This window comes from Sceloporus undulatus, chromosome 5 (genome assembly GCF_019175285.1).
Source record: "Sceloporus undulatus isolate JIND9_A2432 ecotype Alabama chromosome 5, SceUnd_v1.1, whole genome shotgun sequence".
Lineage (NCBI taxonomy): Eukaryota > Metazoa > Chordata > Lepidosauria > Squamata > Phrynosomatidae > Sceloporus > Sceloporus undulatus.
In genome coordinates this window covers 11,304,532-11,321,787 of record NC_056526.1, presented here as the reverse complement: position 1 = coordinate 11,321,787, position 17,256 = coordinate 11,304,532, and the positions used below count along the sequence as shown (strand labels likewise).

The 17,256-nt window shown below is 40.5% G+C and overlaps 2 protein-coding genes across 2 annotated transcripts in view; both read left to right on the top strand.

The window, feature by feature from the left end:
• USP6NL (USP6 N-terminal like) overlaps positions 1–17,256 on the top strand; it is a 681,049-nt gene that overhangs the window by 223,702 nt on the left and 440,091 nt on the right. The window lies entirely within an intron of this gene.
• Positions 1–17,256, top strand: part of IRAG2 (inositol 1,4,5-triphosphate receptor associated 2) — a 48,457-nt gene that overhangs the window by 6,892 nt on the left and 24,309 nt on the right. Inside the window, exons 5-18 of the mRNA XM_042469869.1 lie at positions 49–99; positions 209–286; positions 1,066–1,122; positions 4,782–4,841; positions 4,952–5,016; positions 5,111–5,213; positions 6,338–6,451; positions 7,945–8,046; positions 9,398–9,561; positions 10,714–10,828; positions 11,873–12,035; positions 13,547–13,608; positions 14,794–14,850; positions 16,401–16,506. Of these exons, the coding sequence (XP_042325803.1) occupies positions 49–99; positions 209–286; positions 1,066–1,122; positions 4,782–4,841; positions 4,952–5,016; positions 5,111–5,213; positions 6,338–6,451; positions 7,945–8,046; positions 9,398–9,561; positions 10,714–10,828; positions 11,873–12,035; positions 13,547–13,608; positions 14,794–14,850; positions 16,401–16,506 (1,297 nt within the window). The remainder of the gene's footprint in view (positions 1–48; positions 100–208; positions 287–1,065; positions 1,123–4,781; positions 4,842–4,951; positions 5,017–5,110; positions 5,214–6,337; positions 6,452–7,944; positions 8,047–9,397; positions 9,562–10,713; positions 10,829–11,872; positions 12,036–13,546; positions 13,609–14,793; positions 14,851–16,400; positions 16,507–17,256) is intronic.

Sequence of the window (17,256 nt, the reverse complement as noted above, 5' to 3'; positions counted from 1 at the left end):
CCTCTCTCTTCCCTGTAATTTCATTCTCCCCCTCCCCCCTCTGTCCAGGAAAAAGATAATCAGGTCCTCATTCTCAAGATTTCATCTCTACAAGAGGAGGTAGGAACATAACCTCTTATACTCTTTTCTCTGACCAGCTGCACAGCATTTGGCAAACTTTGCTATCTAATTTAGCTGTGCATAACACATGATATGCGCTTTAATCTAGAACATCAGGAATGCTCTGGATTCAGATGGTCTTGAGAAGAAGATTGCGGAGTTGTCCAGAAATGTAGCTGAACTCCAGGCAAGTGGTTTCTACAATTTTGGCTTTGTGGGGTAAAAAAAAGGGTTGAATGCAATATTTTCAGTGCCAGTTATATTTACCAGGCATCCAGAATCATGGAGTGTACAGATTAAGGCAGATTAAGGCACTGAGTTTCCAGATATTGTCAGAGTATAGGTCCCACTATCTCTGATAGGGATATAAATCTTTGACTTGTATTTGTGGTTGGATAACTATGGTTGTTTTCACTCTACCTTGGGAGAAAATGAAGATTCTTCTGCAGGATTGTCTCTGTTTTCTAACATCCCAAAGTGCTGTGGAAGATTTTTTTTTTTTTCCTGTGAAGACCCACAGTGTTTTCTGTACATTTTCTGTACAGGAAACTATTCTTGCACTAAAAAAAGTTTTCTCCATCCCTAGCCTAGAGCTTTTAGCTTTAACTTTTATCTTCCTTTTGACATACTTTGCTCTTCTTCCTGTATGGCTTAGTATGCATCCACATTGTCAAAATAATGCAGTTTGACACCATTTTAAGCCTATGGAATGCTGGGATTTGTAGTTTTACAAGGTCTTTAGCCTTTTCTGCCAAAGAGTTCTTGGTACTTCAGGAAACTACAAATCCCATGATTCTGTAGGGTGGTGCCATGGCAGTTGAAGTGGTATCAAACTGTATTAATTCTCCAGTGTAGATACACTCTGGGAATGTGTTTCAGCTATGTGTTGGTTGCTCTCCATTAGATGCATATGCTGTTGGATGTGTCTGAGATGCTTGCTGATTTTTGTTTGTTCCTCCTTCCCAGATGCAAGTGCATTTGTATGAAAACATGCTGGGGAGCAAGGATGCATCCCTCCTTAAGGTTAGTAGTTATTGTGGTGATGCTGCAGAGCCAGTTTTGCTAGATAGATGGCTTGTAGGGTTGAAGCCATGGGACTTTCTAGTTAGCAGGGACTATGACATCTTCTATCCCTTCAATAGTTTAGTGGCAATTTTTACAGTAATTGGAGGGACAATGGAATTTCCCAGCAATATTGCATTGTTATAAGCTATCTCTGTTGTAACTCAAAATATTGGGGCGGGGGGGGGTTGTTTGTAGAGATAACAACTGCTGGAAATTGTTTTAGACCAACACAGACACCTGCACTTTGGGATTTTCGCATGTGGGTATTGCTATAGATGAGAAATTTACCACAGTGCCACTGTGTGAAAAGAAATGTTTTCAGATCTGTATTTATATCTTGCCTTTCTCAAGGCAGCTTAGTAAAGGGCAGAAAATGGTAATAAAAATGCATATAGTCCAAATGATAGCTACTGGGTAGCATTTAAGCAATCTGAATGTGCAAATGTCATAATGGTTACCCCTTTGCATTATCATCTTCCCAAACATCCAGAAGCCAGTGACATGTCAGGAGAGAAAGTAGGTAGTAAAAGGTGTCTTCCTTATGTTCTGCACTAGCTACTTGTTGACTCTAGATGGTGTGAGTCTACTGAGAGAAAAAGCCCTTGAAGGCAGCAGTTTTCCAAAAAGTTCTTATTGCAGTCAATTCAGTCAAGAATATCATGAAACTGATATTCCTTGATTATATTTGCCAGCTTCAAGAATGTGACTAATCTGTTACCATCAGAGATGCAAATCTTCACTTAATTATGCTTGCATGGGATAGCAAAAAATGTTTGCTGTGCTAGGTGAGATCAGTGAAGGTTTTGTACATCTTTTAACTGATTCAGGATATTTCTGCTCAAAAAATTCACGCAGAATGCAAATGTACCACACATATTTGTATTAGCCCCTCACATATTTGCAAAAAAATAAAATGAACTTTTTGTGTGATGACAAAACCTTTGCAAAAAAAGTGGGGGGGGACATAAAATGCAAATTTTCTCACAAAGATTGGCCATTTCCTTGATGAGATAGCTTAATGTCTTGAAAATCCCTTATATTGCTTATCAGGATTGGTTGGTCTACATATGGAACACCTTCCCCTTTGTCAGAAAGCTGAAACAAAAATGTAATTATGGTTCCTTGAAGCAGGTACAGCATATTTCATCCAATCCTATGCTGCCTTTACATAGAAAGAGGAGCATTTAACTGTGGGGGGGGGGGGCTTCTATTTCTTCACACCTTTGAAAACTTGTTCTACTAATTCCTCATAAGGGTAAAACTCTGATTGGCTAACAGTGGCGGGGTACAAACCGGCGCCGCCATTTGCTCCGTGTGGAAGCCGCAGCAGCCAAACCGCGCGACTCCCGCGCGGAGCAAAAAAGAAGCTCCATTTCGGAGCTTCTTCTTGCGGCGCCTCTATGACGTCGCGAGGCGCCTGGCGCGGACTCGCGACGCCATAGGTGCCGCGACACGTCTGGACGTTATGTGTCCAGTACGTAAAGATGGCGGCGCCCATGTAGAAGGTGCGCCGCCATCTTGTATGTATAGGATACGTACTAGGGTTAGGGGGGTGCGGAAGCACCGCCCCTTCCTAACCCTAGTACGTATCCTATACGTACTAAATGGCGTTTTGTATCCCGCCAGTGTTGTCTAGTGGTATAATGCTGTCACATGTCCAAAGCTACACTGGATCAAACTAGAGGTTTGCAAAAACACAGGGATCAGCTGTTCAAAAATACCTCTGTTTGCAAACCTTTGCTGTGTTCTGAAGCCTTGCTCTGGCTGAGTCTGCTTTTGCATAGTTTTGCCTTCTTCCTGCTCCAAACACCTGCAGATAATTTGAATTACTGACAAAAAGGAAAGCACAGTTAACACTATGAAGGTAGCATTTACTGTTGGTGCAATAATAATCCATTCCTGTGTCTGTTCATTAAGGTGTGTCTGAGAACCCACACTTGTGTCATACTTGTTCTTTCTTTGCTGTGGGCATATTTATTGCAGTCTAGGTTGTAAAACCTCCATATTCAGCAGCAGTTGGTCTCTCAGTACCAGATTCTAGGATGAATCTGCTTCTTTTACAGTATGAGTTTCTCAGACCTCAGTAAAACTGCATGTTTGTAGTACAGCTCCTCAAATAATTTCCCAACTATTCTTGATCACTCTTCATGTTGACTGAAAAACACTGAAAATTGTAGTCCAAAATGTAAAGTTTATAAGCTCTGTTCAGCCTGGTAGCCCTCTACATTTGGGTGAATTGTTTTGATCTAAGGTGTGTTAGGAAGGGTTTGTGTGAGTGCACATGCTTTGTGTGTCTAAGATTCCAGTTTATGTTTTTGGCGTCTCCTCTCAAAACATCTCAAGGAGCAAGGCCAGGAAAAGGTGTTTGCCTAGAACATAGAGATGCTGCTGTTAGTAGAGGAGGCTGGTGGAAGTACTGTCAGTGGGGTAATGAATTTGTTCTGGATTGTAGTCCAAAAATACTGCCTGAGGAGCTGAACCTGGTCCCCCAAATATATTCATCACCTTGGCTAGTGCCTTTAAAATTTATGCTAAGATGAGGAGTGGGTTGCCCACCCCATTGACATCATAGGCTGCTGCCACACTGCAGAAATAATGCAATTTGAGACTGCATTAACTGGCATGTCTCCATCCTGTGGAACCTGGGATTTGTAATTTGTTGTGGCACCAGAGCTCTCTGATGGAGAAGGCTAAATGTCTCACAAAACTACAAATCCCAGAATTCCCTAGCATGGAGGCATGGCAGTTAAAGTAGGGTCAAACTACATTCATTCTGCAGTGTAGATGCAGCCAGAGTCTTCACTGCTACTCTAAGTAGGTAGGAGATAGTGATGCATAAATGTTTTGATTCTGTACTAAGGATGCTCGAAAATTTCATTTGGTCTGCATTTTCTAAGGAGTTTATCACATGGGGGAAATCCCATGCAAAAACGGGTTTTAAAAGCTGGACCAGCAAAGCGGGTTGATTTTCACACTCATCGTTTTATTAAAGTGGTGTTAACCTGAATGGAAAGTAGACAAGAGCCACTCCTTTTTACTTTTGGGATTTTCCAAAAGTAAAAAGGAGCAGCTTTTGTCTACTTTCTGTTCAGGTTAGCACCTCTTTAACAACGATGTCATGTGAAAATCAACCTGCTTTTGTGGGTTTTTTTCTGACTGAAACTCCTGTTTCTACATGGGATTTCCCCATGTGATAAACTTCTAAGAGATTCACACTTTCCTGGGCTACTAAGGGACAGGATCAGAGTTATATATGTTGTTAGCCCCTGTCCGAACTTGGGAGAGTTACACTGAGCAAGACACCTTCCTGAATTTCCCAGCCAGTATAGAAAGTGGCCATATTGTGGCCATCCCCCAGTGTTGGCTGGGAGGTGGGGAATTCTGGGAACTCTAGGTCCAGAAAAGCTGTTGATGCTTTTTCAAGCAATCATCATTTGATCTTCAATACTCATCAAATAGCTTCAACTACAGAAAAGTTCAGCTCCTCTTACACATACACATACATACACACAATCTTGAATCATCAGAGTAGGAATAATTTGAATTCCAAAAACTGAATGGAGGAGTCTTTTCAGTTGTCTTCTGGTTCTATATTTCTGACTTTTAACAATTTACAGAAGGACTTGGATATCCAGGAACTGAAGTCTACTCTTAAGGAATACACCTCAGTAATAGAGGTATGGTTGCAGTATTTTCCTCAGGGGCTGGAGGGAGAAGGTGAGGTTTCCCGCTCCTTGCCTGAAGGTCCTGTGTTAAGAGATTTTTTATTTTGGATGTGATTTTCTAGACTTTGCGTGTAGAGAAAAATAAACTGGTGAACAACATTCAGCAAATGCAACAGGAGCTTATTTCGTGAGTATTTCTGGGCTCTGAGGGAAAGATTTGGCAATCTCCACAGTGGTTCTTTTTGAGCAATAGATACTTAATTCTTTATCTTATTTGCTAGGAATGGGATAAACTTCCCCTTAATGTACAAGTTCAACAACAGCATCATTGAAAGTACCAACTCCCTGCAATGTGAACTGGATCTTGCTCAAGGACAATCCGAGGTGGGAAATCTTGTTCAGAGGATGAGAAAACTGGAGACTAGAACTTGGAAAGTTACAATTTAAAGAGAAAATCTTTTCTGTTGTTGGTTATAGTGCTTGAAAATTAACCCATTGTCATTACTCATTGCAGTCTGGAAAAGTAATTTGTTGCATAGGTTGATATTTTTTCCATTAATTCTGTTACTTAAAAAAACCCCAAACAATTAGGATTGATAAAATCATGGCATGATGAGCGTTTTCAACATTTTATTCATTCAAAATGCCTATAAAATATTTTGTCCAGCTTCCAAGATCAGACAAAATCTGGTGCCTTTAGGATATTTCAGCCACATTCGCCTTAGCGTTGCCATAAGTCAGAAACAACTGGGAGACATACAGCCACTATCACCACTACAACAACATTCAAACAGTATGAATCTTATCTCAGGGTTCCATAAGGCATCTCTAAAAGCATCTGAGGTTTTTGAAGTTCTTTAGCACAAGAGCCTAATTAATTAATTAATATCTTGCCTTTCACCCTCACAGGACCCAAGGCAGATCAGCTTAGGGTCAACAGGTAAATAATTCTGTTAAAACAGAAAGTTAAAACAAAGTAAAGCACATTGAAAATGTGTTAGTCTTTATAGTGCCACACTCTTGAAAAGCTTTTTTAAATAAAAAATATTGCAACCTATTTCCTCTCTTTTGCTCAATATAGGTCAGCACTGAACCATAGCTGTCTGAGAAACCACCCTTTTACAAATATAAAACTAGCTGTTGTTGTTTTTTGTTGGATCCTGCCCTGTGTTTGCTTTTTACATTTTCCTTTTCCACCTTCCATGCCACAGTTTCTCAGGAAATGGTTAGCTAGAGGGTTGGCAGCATGGAGATCAAAAACAGATTCATCTACTGGTCTTCTGCCATGCAATATTTATTGTCAAGTTTTATTTTGATGGCTTTTTGTTCTGTTTGTGTTACCTCCCAATATTTCCCCCTATTTATGAACACAACTGGAATGCCAAGGTTTAAGTCCACAGAAGCCATTGGCCAGTTGTTGTTGTAAACTACCCTCGACTCATGGTGACCCTGTTGATGCATGGAGTCAGTTGTGCAACATGGCTGTCCTTTTGTTGTTATTCTTGAAGGTTCCTGGAATTGAATGGACTGCACTGGATGAAACCCGGGACAGGGACGTCTCGCTACTCCTGCAAGGACCAGAGCAAGTGGGAGAAAAATTTAAGGCTACTATCCAAGACCTGGTACAAATGGACTGGTGCTGACAATGGAATTAACCAAGTGAAAAAGTCATTTGATTGCTTCATAATCTGAACATGATACTTCTGCTATCTTCTCTCTTATTTTTGTAGTCTTTCTTCTCTTGCCCTTTACACAAAGATGGAGAAAGTGCAGCTTATGGGACACATGTTAAGCCCTCCTCACAACCATCTTTGAAGTCCTGGAGCCATTCCAGCATCCCCCAATTCTGTTATTAAAATTATTTTGGAGGGACACTTTAGATTGGCAGGTTGACTTTCTGTTGTTGTTTTAAAGCCTCTCTGAGGCCTCAAACAGCCTTGCAGGGACAGACATGTGGCAAATCTGCTCCTCACCCCTCTCAAGAGGCATGGAAACCAAAGAAAGTAGTTTTTAAAAAAGTTTTAAACACCTTGAGAATACAAAAAAAGACATTGCACATAAACATTAGAAAGAATTTCTTTACTGTGAGAGTTGTTCAGCAGTGGAATTGACTGCCTCAGAGGTGGTAGATTCTCCTTCTTTGGAGGTCTTTAAATAGAGGTTGCATGCACATCTCTCAGAAAAGCTATAGTTGTGTATTCCTCCATGGCAAGAGGCTGGACTAAATGGCCCGAGTGGTTCCTTCCAGATTTATAATTCTATGCTTTTATGGGGCGGAAATGGGGACATAGGAGCATGGCCTTTCAATCCCTGGCAGTTGCCCACCCCTGTTTTCTCAACAAGGTCAATTTAATATTTAAAGAGTTCTTTTAGCATCTTGGAGTCTCAGAGAAAGAAGTTGGCAGCGTGAGCGTTCGTAGACTTAAGTGTGCTTCTACCAAATGCATCTGAGGAAGTAGATTTAAGTTTACAAAAGTTCATGCTGCCAACTTCTTTTCTTTCAGTTTGTCTTAAAAGAGCTACAAGATCTCTTCACATACTGATTTAGACTATCACAGATATATCTTTGAATGTTATTTAGTATTGTACAAGAGGGGTCTACAATGCTATCATAGAATCAGAGAGTTGGAGGAGACCACAAAAGACATCCAGTCCAACTCAATTCTGCCATTCAGGAAAACACAATCAAAGCACTCTGGACAGATGGCCACCCAGCCTCTGTTTAAAAACCTTCAAAGAAGGAGATCCCACCAGCCTCCAAAGTAGTGTATTTCACTGTTGAACAGCTCTTATCATCAAGAAGTTCTTCCTAATACTTAGGTGAAGCAGTCTGTGTTGCAGCATGGAGTATTTCCTGTTCAGTTCTCCAGTTAAGTTGTTTCATTCTCCCCTTCTCTACAACACACTATGGCTTACCAATGAGCCAACTAGTCCTTAAATGAGAGTGTGTATTCCACATATTTATTCTCTCACAGCAAGATTTCCTCAGATATATGTGCCTCAGAAATTTAAATGTGTATGACCTATTCAGAGTTCATTGCATGCATGTGCATGTATAAGACCACTTGATCCTGGGTATCTCTCAATTTGTACAAATCTTGTCCTTTCTTTACAGCAAGCAGAACTTTTAGAAATGGAAGAATTGACCAGGCTGACTCTACTTTGGGCAACAAACTCTGAAGAAAGAATGCAAGACTGCTATGAGAAGAAATTAGATGTAAACACCACAGGGTTACAAGCAAGATGTATTTGCTTTTTGATGGACTAAGATACAGCATGTCATACCTTGCTCTATTCTCAGCCTATAGTATCTAGTTACTTTTGTAGGAAAGCCAGCATGGTGTAATGGTTTGCATGTTGTACTAAGACAGGGGGACAGGAGTTAGTCCATGGTCAGCCTTGGAAACTGACTGGGTGGCTTTGACCTAGTCATACAAAGCAATAACAAACCTTTGAATAAATCCTGCCAGGAAAACCTTGTAGGAGCATTGGAATCATTCAGGCACCTAACACAAAACTTGTTTACTCATAGGTGTGCAACCTGTGGCTTTTCATTTTATGCCTCTCCAGGCATATACCATTTCTTCCTGTACCTCAAGAAGAGAGATTGGCATACAGGCTCTCTGGGGCTCTGTGTGTGTCATTTGAGAGAAATAAATAGTGTTTAGGGGAATAATCTAGAGAAGTCGGGGACTCTGATTGAAGCATAGAAGGTGTTGTTTTCAACTGTAATTCCCACAATCCTCTAGTCCTAGGCTGGATATTGGGGGGGAGTTTTAGGTGATTATCACATGGGGATGGCATAAGGACGAGATGACTCCCCTGTCCTTATCCCATCTTTGACTGCAATCCCGCAAAAGGCATTCAGATTGTAGTGCTATTGTTCCGTCATTGAAGCAAACTCCTATTAATACAAAAATGCCAGGCAATGCTGCTTCAATGACAGGATTTGCATGACGTTGTTTGAAAGTCTTTTGTGCGATCACAGTCAGTTGTGCTTTCCAGATGGGATAATGTCTGGATAAACATGATATCGTATAAAAATCTTTTCGAGATCATGCTCTGAGAACGGCAAAAGGATGGGACAAGGATGTCTCATTCCCCATCTGATAATCTCCTTAGTCCAGCAAACTGTTTTTTCCAAGTTCTGTTTCTGGCCCTCTCCACTGTCATCATCATGTGGCCCTGAGACAATTGCTGCTGTGAAAATATGGCCCACTGCTGAAGTAAATAAATGAATTAGATGTTATTTATGTACATTTATCAGTGTATGTACATGCACAGTGGGACATAGAGTGCTGGATGAGAAGCTGCTTCTTCTAACCAAGGGGTCATCTACCCCAGAAATCATGCAGTTTGACACTTCAGGTGCTGTAGCACCATCCTATGGAATCCTGGGATATGTAGTTTTACAAGGTCTTTAGCCTTCTCTACCAAAGAGTGCTGGTGCCTCACCAAACTTCAAAATCCCAGGATTCTGTAGGATAGCACCATGGCAGTTAAGTGTAGATGCATTCCAAGGGAAACAATAAATGCATTTTTCATCCTTGATTAATATGCCAATACAGGATATCATAGACAGCCTGGGGGATAAAAGAACCATCTGGATTGAGAAACTTGATCTCTTGAATTCGCAAAAGGAATCCTTGGACAAAGAGTTTATAAAGATGGCAGGAAACCTGAGGAGAATGAGAACCGAACAGCTCCACTTAAAGAGAGCACTTTCCTCCAGGTATTTTTCTCTCATCTTTCTGTGTGTAGGTAGCATGATCATCAATTTGTCAAGCATTTTTTTATATTGGGGGAAGTTTTTATACTGTTCAGAGTTTCCAGTCAGGTTTCTGTGAACAGAAGTATTAACATGGGCTGTCCTGAGGATATTTCTTCATATGACTTGTCAAGAAACTGCTGATAGCCCATAGCAGAAGTAGATAACAGTAGGAATAGCAATAGCAAGTACATTTCTATATTGCTTACCGATGTACTAAGTGGTTTACAAATTGTAAACTAATTGCCCCCAACAAGCCCCCAACAAGCTGCACAAGCTGAGTCAACCCTGAGCCCCTGGCTGGTATTGAACGCACAACTTTGTGGTTTGTGAGTGAGTGGCTGCAGTACAGGCATTTAACCACCTGGATTCCTTTGCAGAGGTGGAGGGGGCTTTCACATCTATTACAACCTCAAAAGCTCCTTATTCCAACCAAGAAATGTGTTAGCCAAATAATTAGTCACTTACATTCCCCTCTCCCCAAAAAATAGTAGTGTCGCTAGGGTTGGGGTCACCTGATGTGGTAACTCATAATCTCACCTCTCATTTGACCTCCTCTCGTACATCTCCAAACAGAATCTTTAATAATGTTTTGGTACTAATGTTATAATCATAGGTTATAATTCCCATATATCGCTGGATGTGATAGCAATAGTTCTGACATACCTTTAAATTACAATATCATGTGCATGACCTACATGTATTTACGTATGCGTAGGTTCATGTGGTTAAACATTTGGTAAGATATGATGTTTTTAAAGAAAAAGAATTTCAAAAATTATTTTTTTAAAAATGAAAATCTTAAATTTTTATTTTAAAAAATTATTTAATTTTTTTAAAATGAAGGTTTTAAATTTTATTGAATGCCACAGCCCATTTCTGCCAAAAGACAAATATTTGGGGAGTAGTGGTGTCACCACCTCCCATTAGTGTCACCTGGTGTGGTCTGAACCCCCAGTATTCCATAATATCACCCCCGCTCCAAAACTTGTAGTGGGTACAGTTGGCCATCTTGCCCATTTTTCAGCTCTTTTTTATTCAGGCCCATAATGCCCCCCCCCCCCCCCCCCCCCCAAAAAAATAACTAGATGTGACTTGCTTCTTATTGTCCGCAAGGGAGGAAGACCTAGAATCAGTCAAACAACTGAAAGAGAATGCGGTCTCAGAAGTGGGCATCTTAAAACTGGCACTTCAGGAAGCAACAAAACAAGTGGAGGATGCCCACAAAAAGGTAGGTATTTAAGTATGTTGTGTGCTTTACCTGGCTGCCCTCTATCCCTTTTGAGATGAAGCATGTAGGAACATTGGGGGAGAAGCCTTTGAAGGCCATGAGCTAGCAGTGGAAGTTAGACGTGGAAACAAAATCACAAAGGGAAAGACATTGCAGTCATAAATGGCCACCCTAGTGCTGCCTGTAGGCTTCCCATAGGCACCTGATTGATTATCATGGTGGGGCCTTTCAGACTACACTGTGATTCCACTTTAACTGCCCTGGCAGCATCCTATGAGAATCCTTAGGTTTGTAGTTTTTGAACTTTTTGGCTGAGAATGCTAGATGCCCCTCCCTAGAGTGCAAACCCCAGGATTACATAAGATGGAAGCAGAGCAGTTAAAGTGGAATCATATAACTATAATTGTGTAGTATAGAATGCTTCATTTGCATCTACACTGTAGAAATAATGTAGTTTGACACCACTTTAAGTGCTGTAGCTCCATCCTATGGAATCCTGGGACTTGCAGTTTTACAAGGTCTTTAGCCTTCTCTGTCAAAGAGAGCTAGTGTTCTTATCTTAGCCCCAGGTGTTATCAGTGGCTGCATTCCAGTGATGGGTAGGACTGAAGGCATAAATGTGGGGCCAAAGGTACCAACATACTTTAGCATAATACTCTTACATGAGGTCCATCATCCCATCTGTGATGTTTCAGAAGGGATGAGCTTCATGAAGACCAGCAAAGTAGTTCTTGCCTAGTGCATCCTGTGTTACGAAAAGCAGAACATGTGTCTTCATCTCAAACTTACAAAAGCCTGAGTGCAGAGGAAGATAAAAGTCAAGTATGTGTGTAGGGGGAGTTGGCTTTGCACAGGAAAGAATCTGCTTGGCACACAGACATCAGGTTTGAGAAATGAGCAGAACCTACAAGTGTCAAAATGCAGAAGTGCATCAGGCACAAACAGCTTCCGGAATGACAACGGATGTGTTTTTGGTTTCAGTTATGAGAGGTCTACTGCTGAGAACTTTCAAAGTCTTTGTTGACCCTTCTGCTGTTCTCCCAGGTTAAGGATTTGGAGAACAACTTTCACAGGGCTCAAGAGGAAGCTAGTTCTCTGCAAACGAATTTGGAAGAGTGCCTTGCTGAGCAAGGCAACCTCCAGAGTGCAAACATCAACTTAACACATTTGTGTCAGCTGCTGGAACAGAAAACTAAAGACCAAAGCAGTAAGTATCACAAATACTTACATAGATTTTCAAAATAGCAATAGGGGACAGATAACATACAGGATTGAGAATGAGGAAGAAGTTCTTAACAAGTTTGTGTTCTACCTAAATGTCGCATGAAAGCATTGTTTTCAATTTACCAGGCATGCATTTGTATGTAATATTATCATACTCACCACATTCATAAATTACGTGATGCACACATTGTTTATGAAGGGCACCTTGTTCAGTCTAGAAAAGGTTTTATAACCATCAAATGGGGACATCCCTTTTAATAAGGGACACATGCCAGCCCTATACCTCTGTCACTTCAGTTCCCATTTCCTGCACTGAAAGGAGTGACGTATTGCATTTGGATAAATTTAAGTTAGCAGATGCATTTCACATGCTCATTCACTTCTTTCTTTCTCTGGAATAGATATATATATATATATATATATATATATATATATATATCCTGGAAAGGATGCTGGGTAAGGCACAAGGCAGGCAAGTGGAATTAGAGAGAACTGCAAGATGAAAATAAGAGATTTAAAGGAATCAAGTGCAAATGTTTTTGTAAGTTTTTTTTTCATTTCAAAACCTTTTTTTTGCAAAATTATTTTTTGTGCAACAAATATACTTTTTATACATTTTTGCACCGATTTTTGGCAAAAAAAAATCCTTAAGTTTAAGCAATTTCATAAGCTTTTTTCCCCTCACTAGGAAGTTTATCACATGAAGGAGATCGGGAGTTTATCCCGTGAATATCTCTGAAAAATTGGGTAACTATGAGAATTATGAGGCGGTCACAAAGAAGCATTAATACACATCTTTTTACTTTCAGGATTCCAGTGACTGAATCACTTTCCGACATCACTTTATTTCTGCAATTGCACGTGATAATCATTTGCGCAATTACTTGCCATTTTTGCTTTATTTGTGGGATTCTTTAAATGCACTTTAATCTCTCTTTAATGCCAAAATTAGCCCCAGTGTGATAAACTCCTAGGCAAGATTATATATAAATCTCATCATCTTGCCTAGTGAGGGACAAATGTTTGAAATTAGTCATTCTTGTCTGTGAGCACAAAATAAGAGATGATTCATATCCCTAATGCTTGTGAGTATGTTAGACTTTGGTTGGCATGACCAGAGGCTGCATGAGATGGCCAAAGAGAGGGACACAGTATATCCCCAAAAGGTTACCAGCACACTCTTTTCTCCTTAAACTCAACAAACCAGTTCTAGCAGTTTTTATCTCCACAAGGAGCAGCTCTTTCATGTAATACTCAGCATCTTTGCATGTTGAAAGCACAGCAGCTGCATTTGATATGCACAATATAATTGATCTCTCTTTATCTCTCTTTGCTCTTGTATTTGAGAACACAAAGTCAATCATGCAGAACTGCCTTAATTTCTGTAAAGAGTGTTGTTTTTCCAGAGGTCTGACAGACTCTGGCAAGGGAAGACATACCCTTCAATAATTTGGAAAGCTTGTAATCTGCTTTGCTCAATGTCTTGTTTCTTAGCGGCTCTTGACTCACTCCGGGAGAAGCATTTTAAAGGTTTGTCATGTGCAGTTCTTTGCCAGGTATGATACCCTTTGTCGTCTTCCTTTTTGTTTTTCAAGTGTGAGAGAAAAACAGAGGGAAATGCACTCCAGTAAAGAAATGTGTCTGCTCCATTTTTAAGGTGGTTTTTTTAGGGGGGGGGGTATAGCTAAGCAGTATTTACCTTGCATATTTGAATGGATTTTAAAAGCCTCTTCCTACAGAATTGTTTGTAGCTTTCTTAATCTTGCTGTGAATCTCCTTACAAGTCAGTTTTGAGAGAAAGATGGGTAATAATTTTTTTTTAAAAAAAACTGGAAAATATTGTGAGATGATGCCAAACAAAAAAAAAAATCTCAGAATGGCTATCCCTTGGATTAACTGAAGGAAGCCATGATGCTTGAATGGTACAGACCAAAATAAGCTAACTGTGTTCTGGGCATCACAATTCATAGAATCATAGAGTTGGAAGAGACCACAAAGGCATTCCAGTCCAACCCCATTCTGCCATGCAGGAAATCTAAATCAAAGCATCCCTGACAGATGGCCATCCAGCCTCTGTTTAAAGACCTCTAAGGAAGGAGACTTCACTATACTCCGAGGGAGTTTGTTCCACTGTCGAACAGCTGACAAACTGGTGCATGTCAAGTGGAGGGCGGCCAAAATGGTGAAAGATCTGGAAACCATGTCTTATGGAGAGTGGCCTAGGGAGCTGGGTATGTTTAGCCTGGAGAAGAGAAGGTTAAGAGGTGACTTGATAACCCTGTTCAGATATCTGAAGGGATGTCATGCTGAGGATGGAGCAAGTTTGCTTTCTGTGCTAGGACTCAGAGCAGCGGATGCAAACTACAGGAAAAGAGATTCCACTTCAATATTAGGAAGAACTTCCTGACCGTAAGATCTGTTAGACAATGAAGCACTCTGCCTCAGAGAGTGGTGGAGCCTCCTTTTTTGGATGTTATTAAACAGAGGCTGGAAGGATGGTCATCTGTTGGGAGTGCTTTGATTTTGCATTCCTGCATGACAAGGGGTTATTGAACTGGATGGCCCTTGGGCTCTCTTCCAACTCTTCACATGGAATCATAGAGTTGGAAGAGAGCCTAAGGGTCATCCAGTCCAATCCAGTCCAACCAGATAGAAACCACACTTCCAAAATACAGCCTGCTCTTGCCAGTGATGCTCTGCTTGATTAGCCAGACTACTAACCATCTGCTAAATTAAAACAGAGCTGTGGATACCGTGATGGTTCAACAGTAGATGAAGAAATAAAAACAGAAGAGAAGGTAAGTCCAGACAAGTTCTGGCAAAAGAAAAGAAAAGAAAGTATGTTGTTTGCTGGTGTGTATATGAGAGAGGGCCTTCCTGTTGGTTGCCTTTAGGCTCTGGAGCTTTCTTGTTAGGGAAGCTAGAATGGCCCCTCCTTGCTGTCCTACTGTCAGCAGATTTAGAAAGATCTTGTAGCACCTTTGAGACTAACTGAAAGAAAGAAATTGGCAGCAATTTGTTAGTCTCAAAGGTGCTACAAGATCTTTCTAAATACTGATTCTACAGACTAACATGGCTATATCTTTGAATTATGTCAACAGATTTGTTAGAGCTGATGATGTTTAAAGGAAAGGGCTTTTAAGAACATTACCCTGGCACTCAGGCAGAGGACTCATAAATTAGCCTCAAGCAGATCTTCTTTGTGCTCTGGAAAAAAAATTTTTGTTAGTAGTTGTATTTTCCTGTCTCCACTCACATTTTGTCATCAATGGTGATTATAAGATAGGAGGGTAAACTTCTCTTTTTGCACTTTCTCCATCTGTTGTTGCTTCTATGTGCTATCAGATCAGCTTTGACTTATGGCAACCTATGAATGAAAGAGCTCCAAAAGACCTAATTATTAAAAGACTGACACAGGTCTTGCAAACTTGGGGCTGTGGCTTCTTGACTGAACCAATCCAGCTGGATTTTCTATGGCCTTCAAATTTACCAAACAATAACATCTTTCCAGTCATGTAGACTTGAGAAGTGTCCTCATTCTTCAAATATTATTTTATAAAGTTTTGTATTCCCCTTCATTCACCTAACTTACCTTATTTTCCAGAATTGCACACGCTGCTGCTTTTTCTCTAAAGGCAGCTGCATAATCTTTAGGATTTCCTTATAAACCATCCCCATCTGCTTGAAAGAAGCAGAAGTGTGTCACAATCCTATTCTAAGGAGTTTATCACATGAAGGAGACTGGGAGTTTATCCCATGAATATCCCAGAAAAATCGTGTAGTTACGCATAACGATTTCACACGACATTGCACAAAACCTGCCATTATAATGGACACAAAAAAGCATTAATGCGCATCTTTTTACTTTTGGGATTTCAGCAAAAATTCATTTCTGATATCACTTTATCTGTGCAATTGCGTGTGATAGTCATTCACGAAATTACTCACCATTTCTGCTTCCTTTGTGGGATGCTTTAAATGCGCTTTCATCTCTCTTTAATGCCAAAATCAGCCCCTGTGTGATAAACTTTGATGAATGCTCTGTTACTAAAAGCAACTGTGAAGCAGGAGGGAGCTGTTCCCATTGCAGCCGCACACTTTGGGTTCCTGGTATGTCATTCAGTCCCAGCATTTGGCTGAAAAAGGGGGAAATGTTGAGCTTTTGGGGTAGAGATTGCATGGGGAGGAGGACCCATACCATAGTGTTTTGTGGCAGTTTGGGTGTTTAGAAGGACGATTCTGCAGCCAAGTGCTTAATAGTTCTCTGCTGACAAAAGTTCTATAAATTCATATCTACACTGTCAAGGGGAATGGACAGCATACCTTAAATTTCTTTTCTTTAATTTAGATAATTTGTTGCTACCAAAGATTTGGCAACCAAGCAAGCCAGCTTTTTGACTTGTCCCAGTCACTCCACTTAAGATGTTGGAACTCACAATACACTTCACTCTTAGGTAAGGTTGAAGTGTGCTTTCCCTTTTGAAACGGCAAATTTGACAAGAAGTGGTGGAGGTTTTCTAGAGGGAGATTCAATTTAAATAGTCCAAACTCATCCTCGTGTTTCTGAGTTTTGAAAGTCTGTGCTTGGCCGCTGAGTGAGCATTTCCAAGTTTATTTGGAGGAGCGGATGTTGCTTTTATTTTCAAGAAGAACTTATAAAAATTCTCACATTCCATCATCAATTAAATGGAAAGTGCTTGGTCTGGAATGTGAGACTCTCCCAAATCCCTAACTCTCCCAATTTGGCAGGGACAGTCCCACTTAATCCTCTGCTGTCCCATTTTTTTCAGCTGCTTATAAAATATCCCAGTTTCTCTCACCATCTCCCACTTTCCCCTTTTATCCTTGGCTTATTTCATTTCATTTCATATTGTTGTTGTTGTTGTTCCTCAGAAGTGTTGTTTGCCGGTAGCAGGGATGGAAAATTTGACTTTCCAGCATTCTTCACCATTAGCTATGCTGATTGGGCCTGCTAGGAATAGCAGTCCAGCAACATCTGGAGGGCTACATAGTTCAAATCCCTGACTTACACTGTGCAGCGTACAGCCCTGAGGGGATCTTACAGGGCTGGATAACTAGTAAAATCCCACATGCTTTGAGAGCCTGCTGAAAATTATCTGCCCCACAACAGCCTTGTTCTGTTGGATTCCAGGAAAACATGGCAACATCTTGTATACTTGAGTCCCTATATTGGGATATAAGAA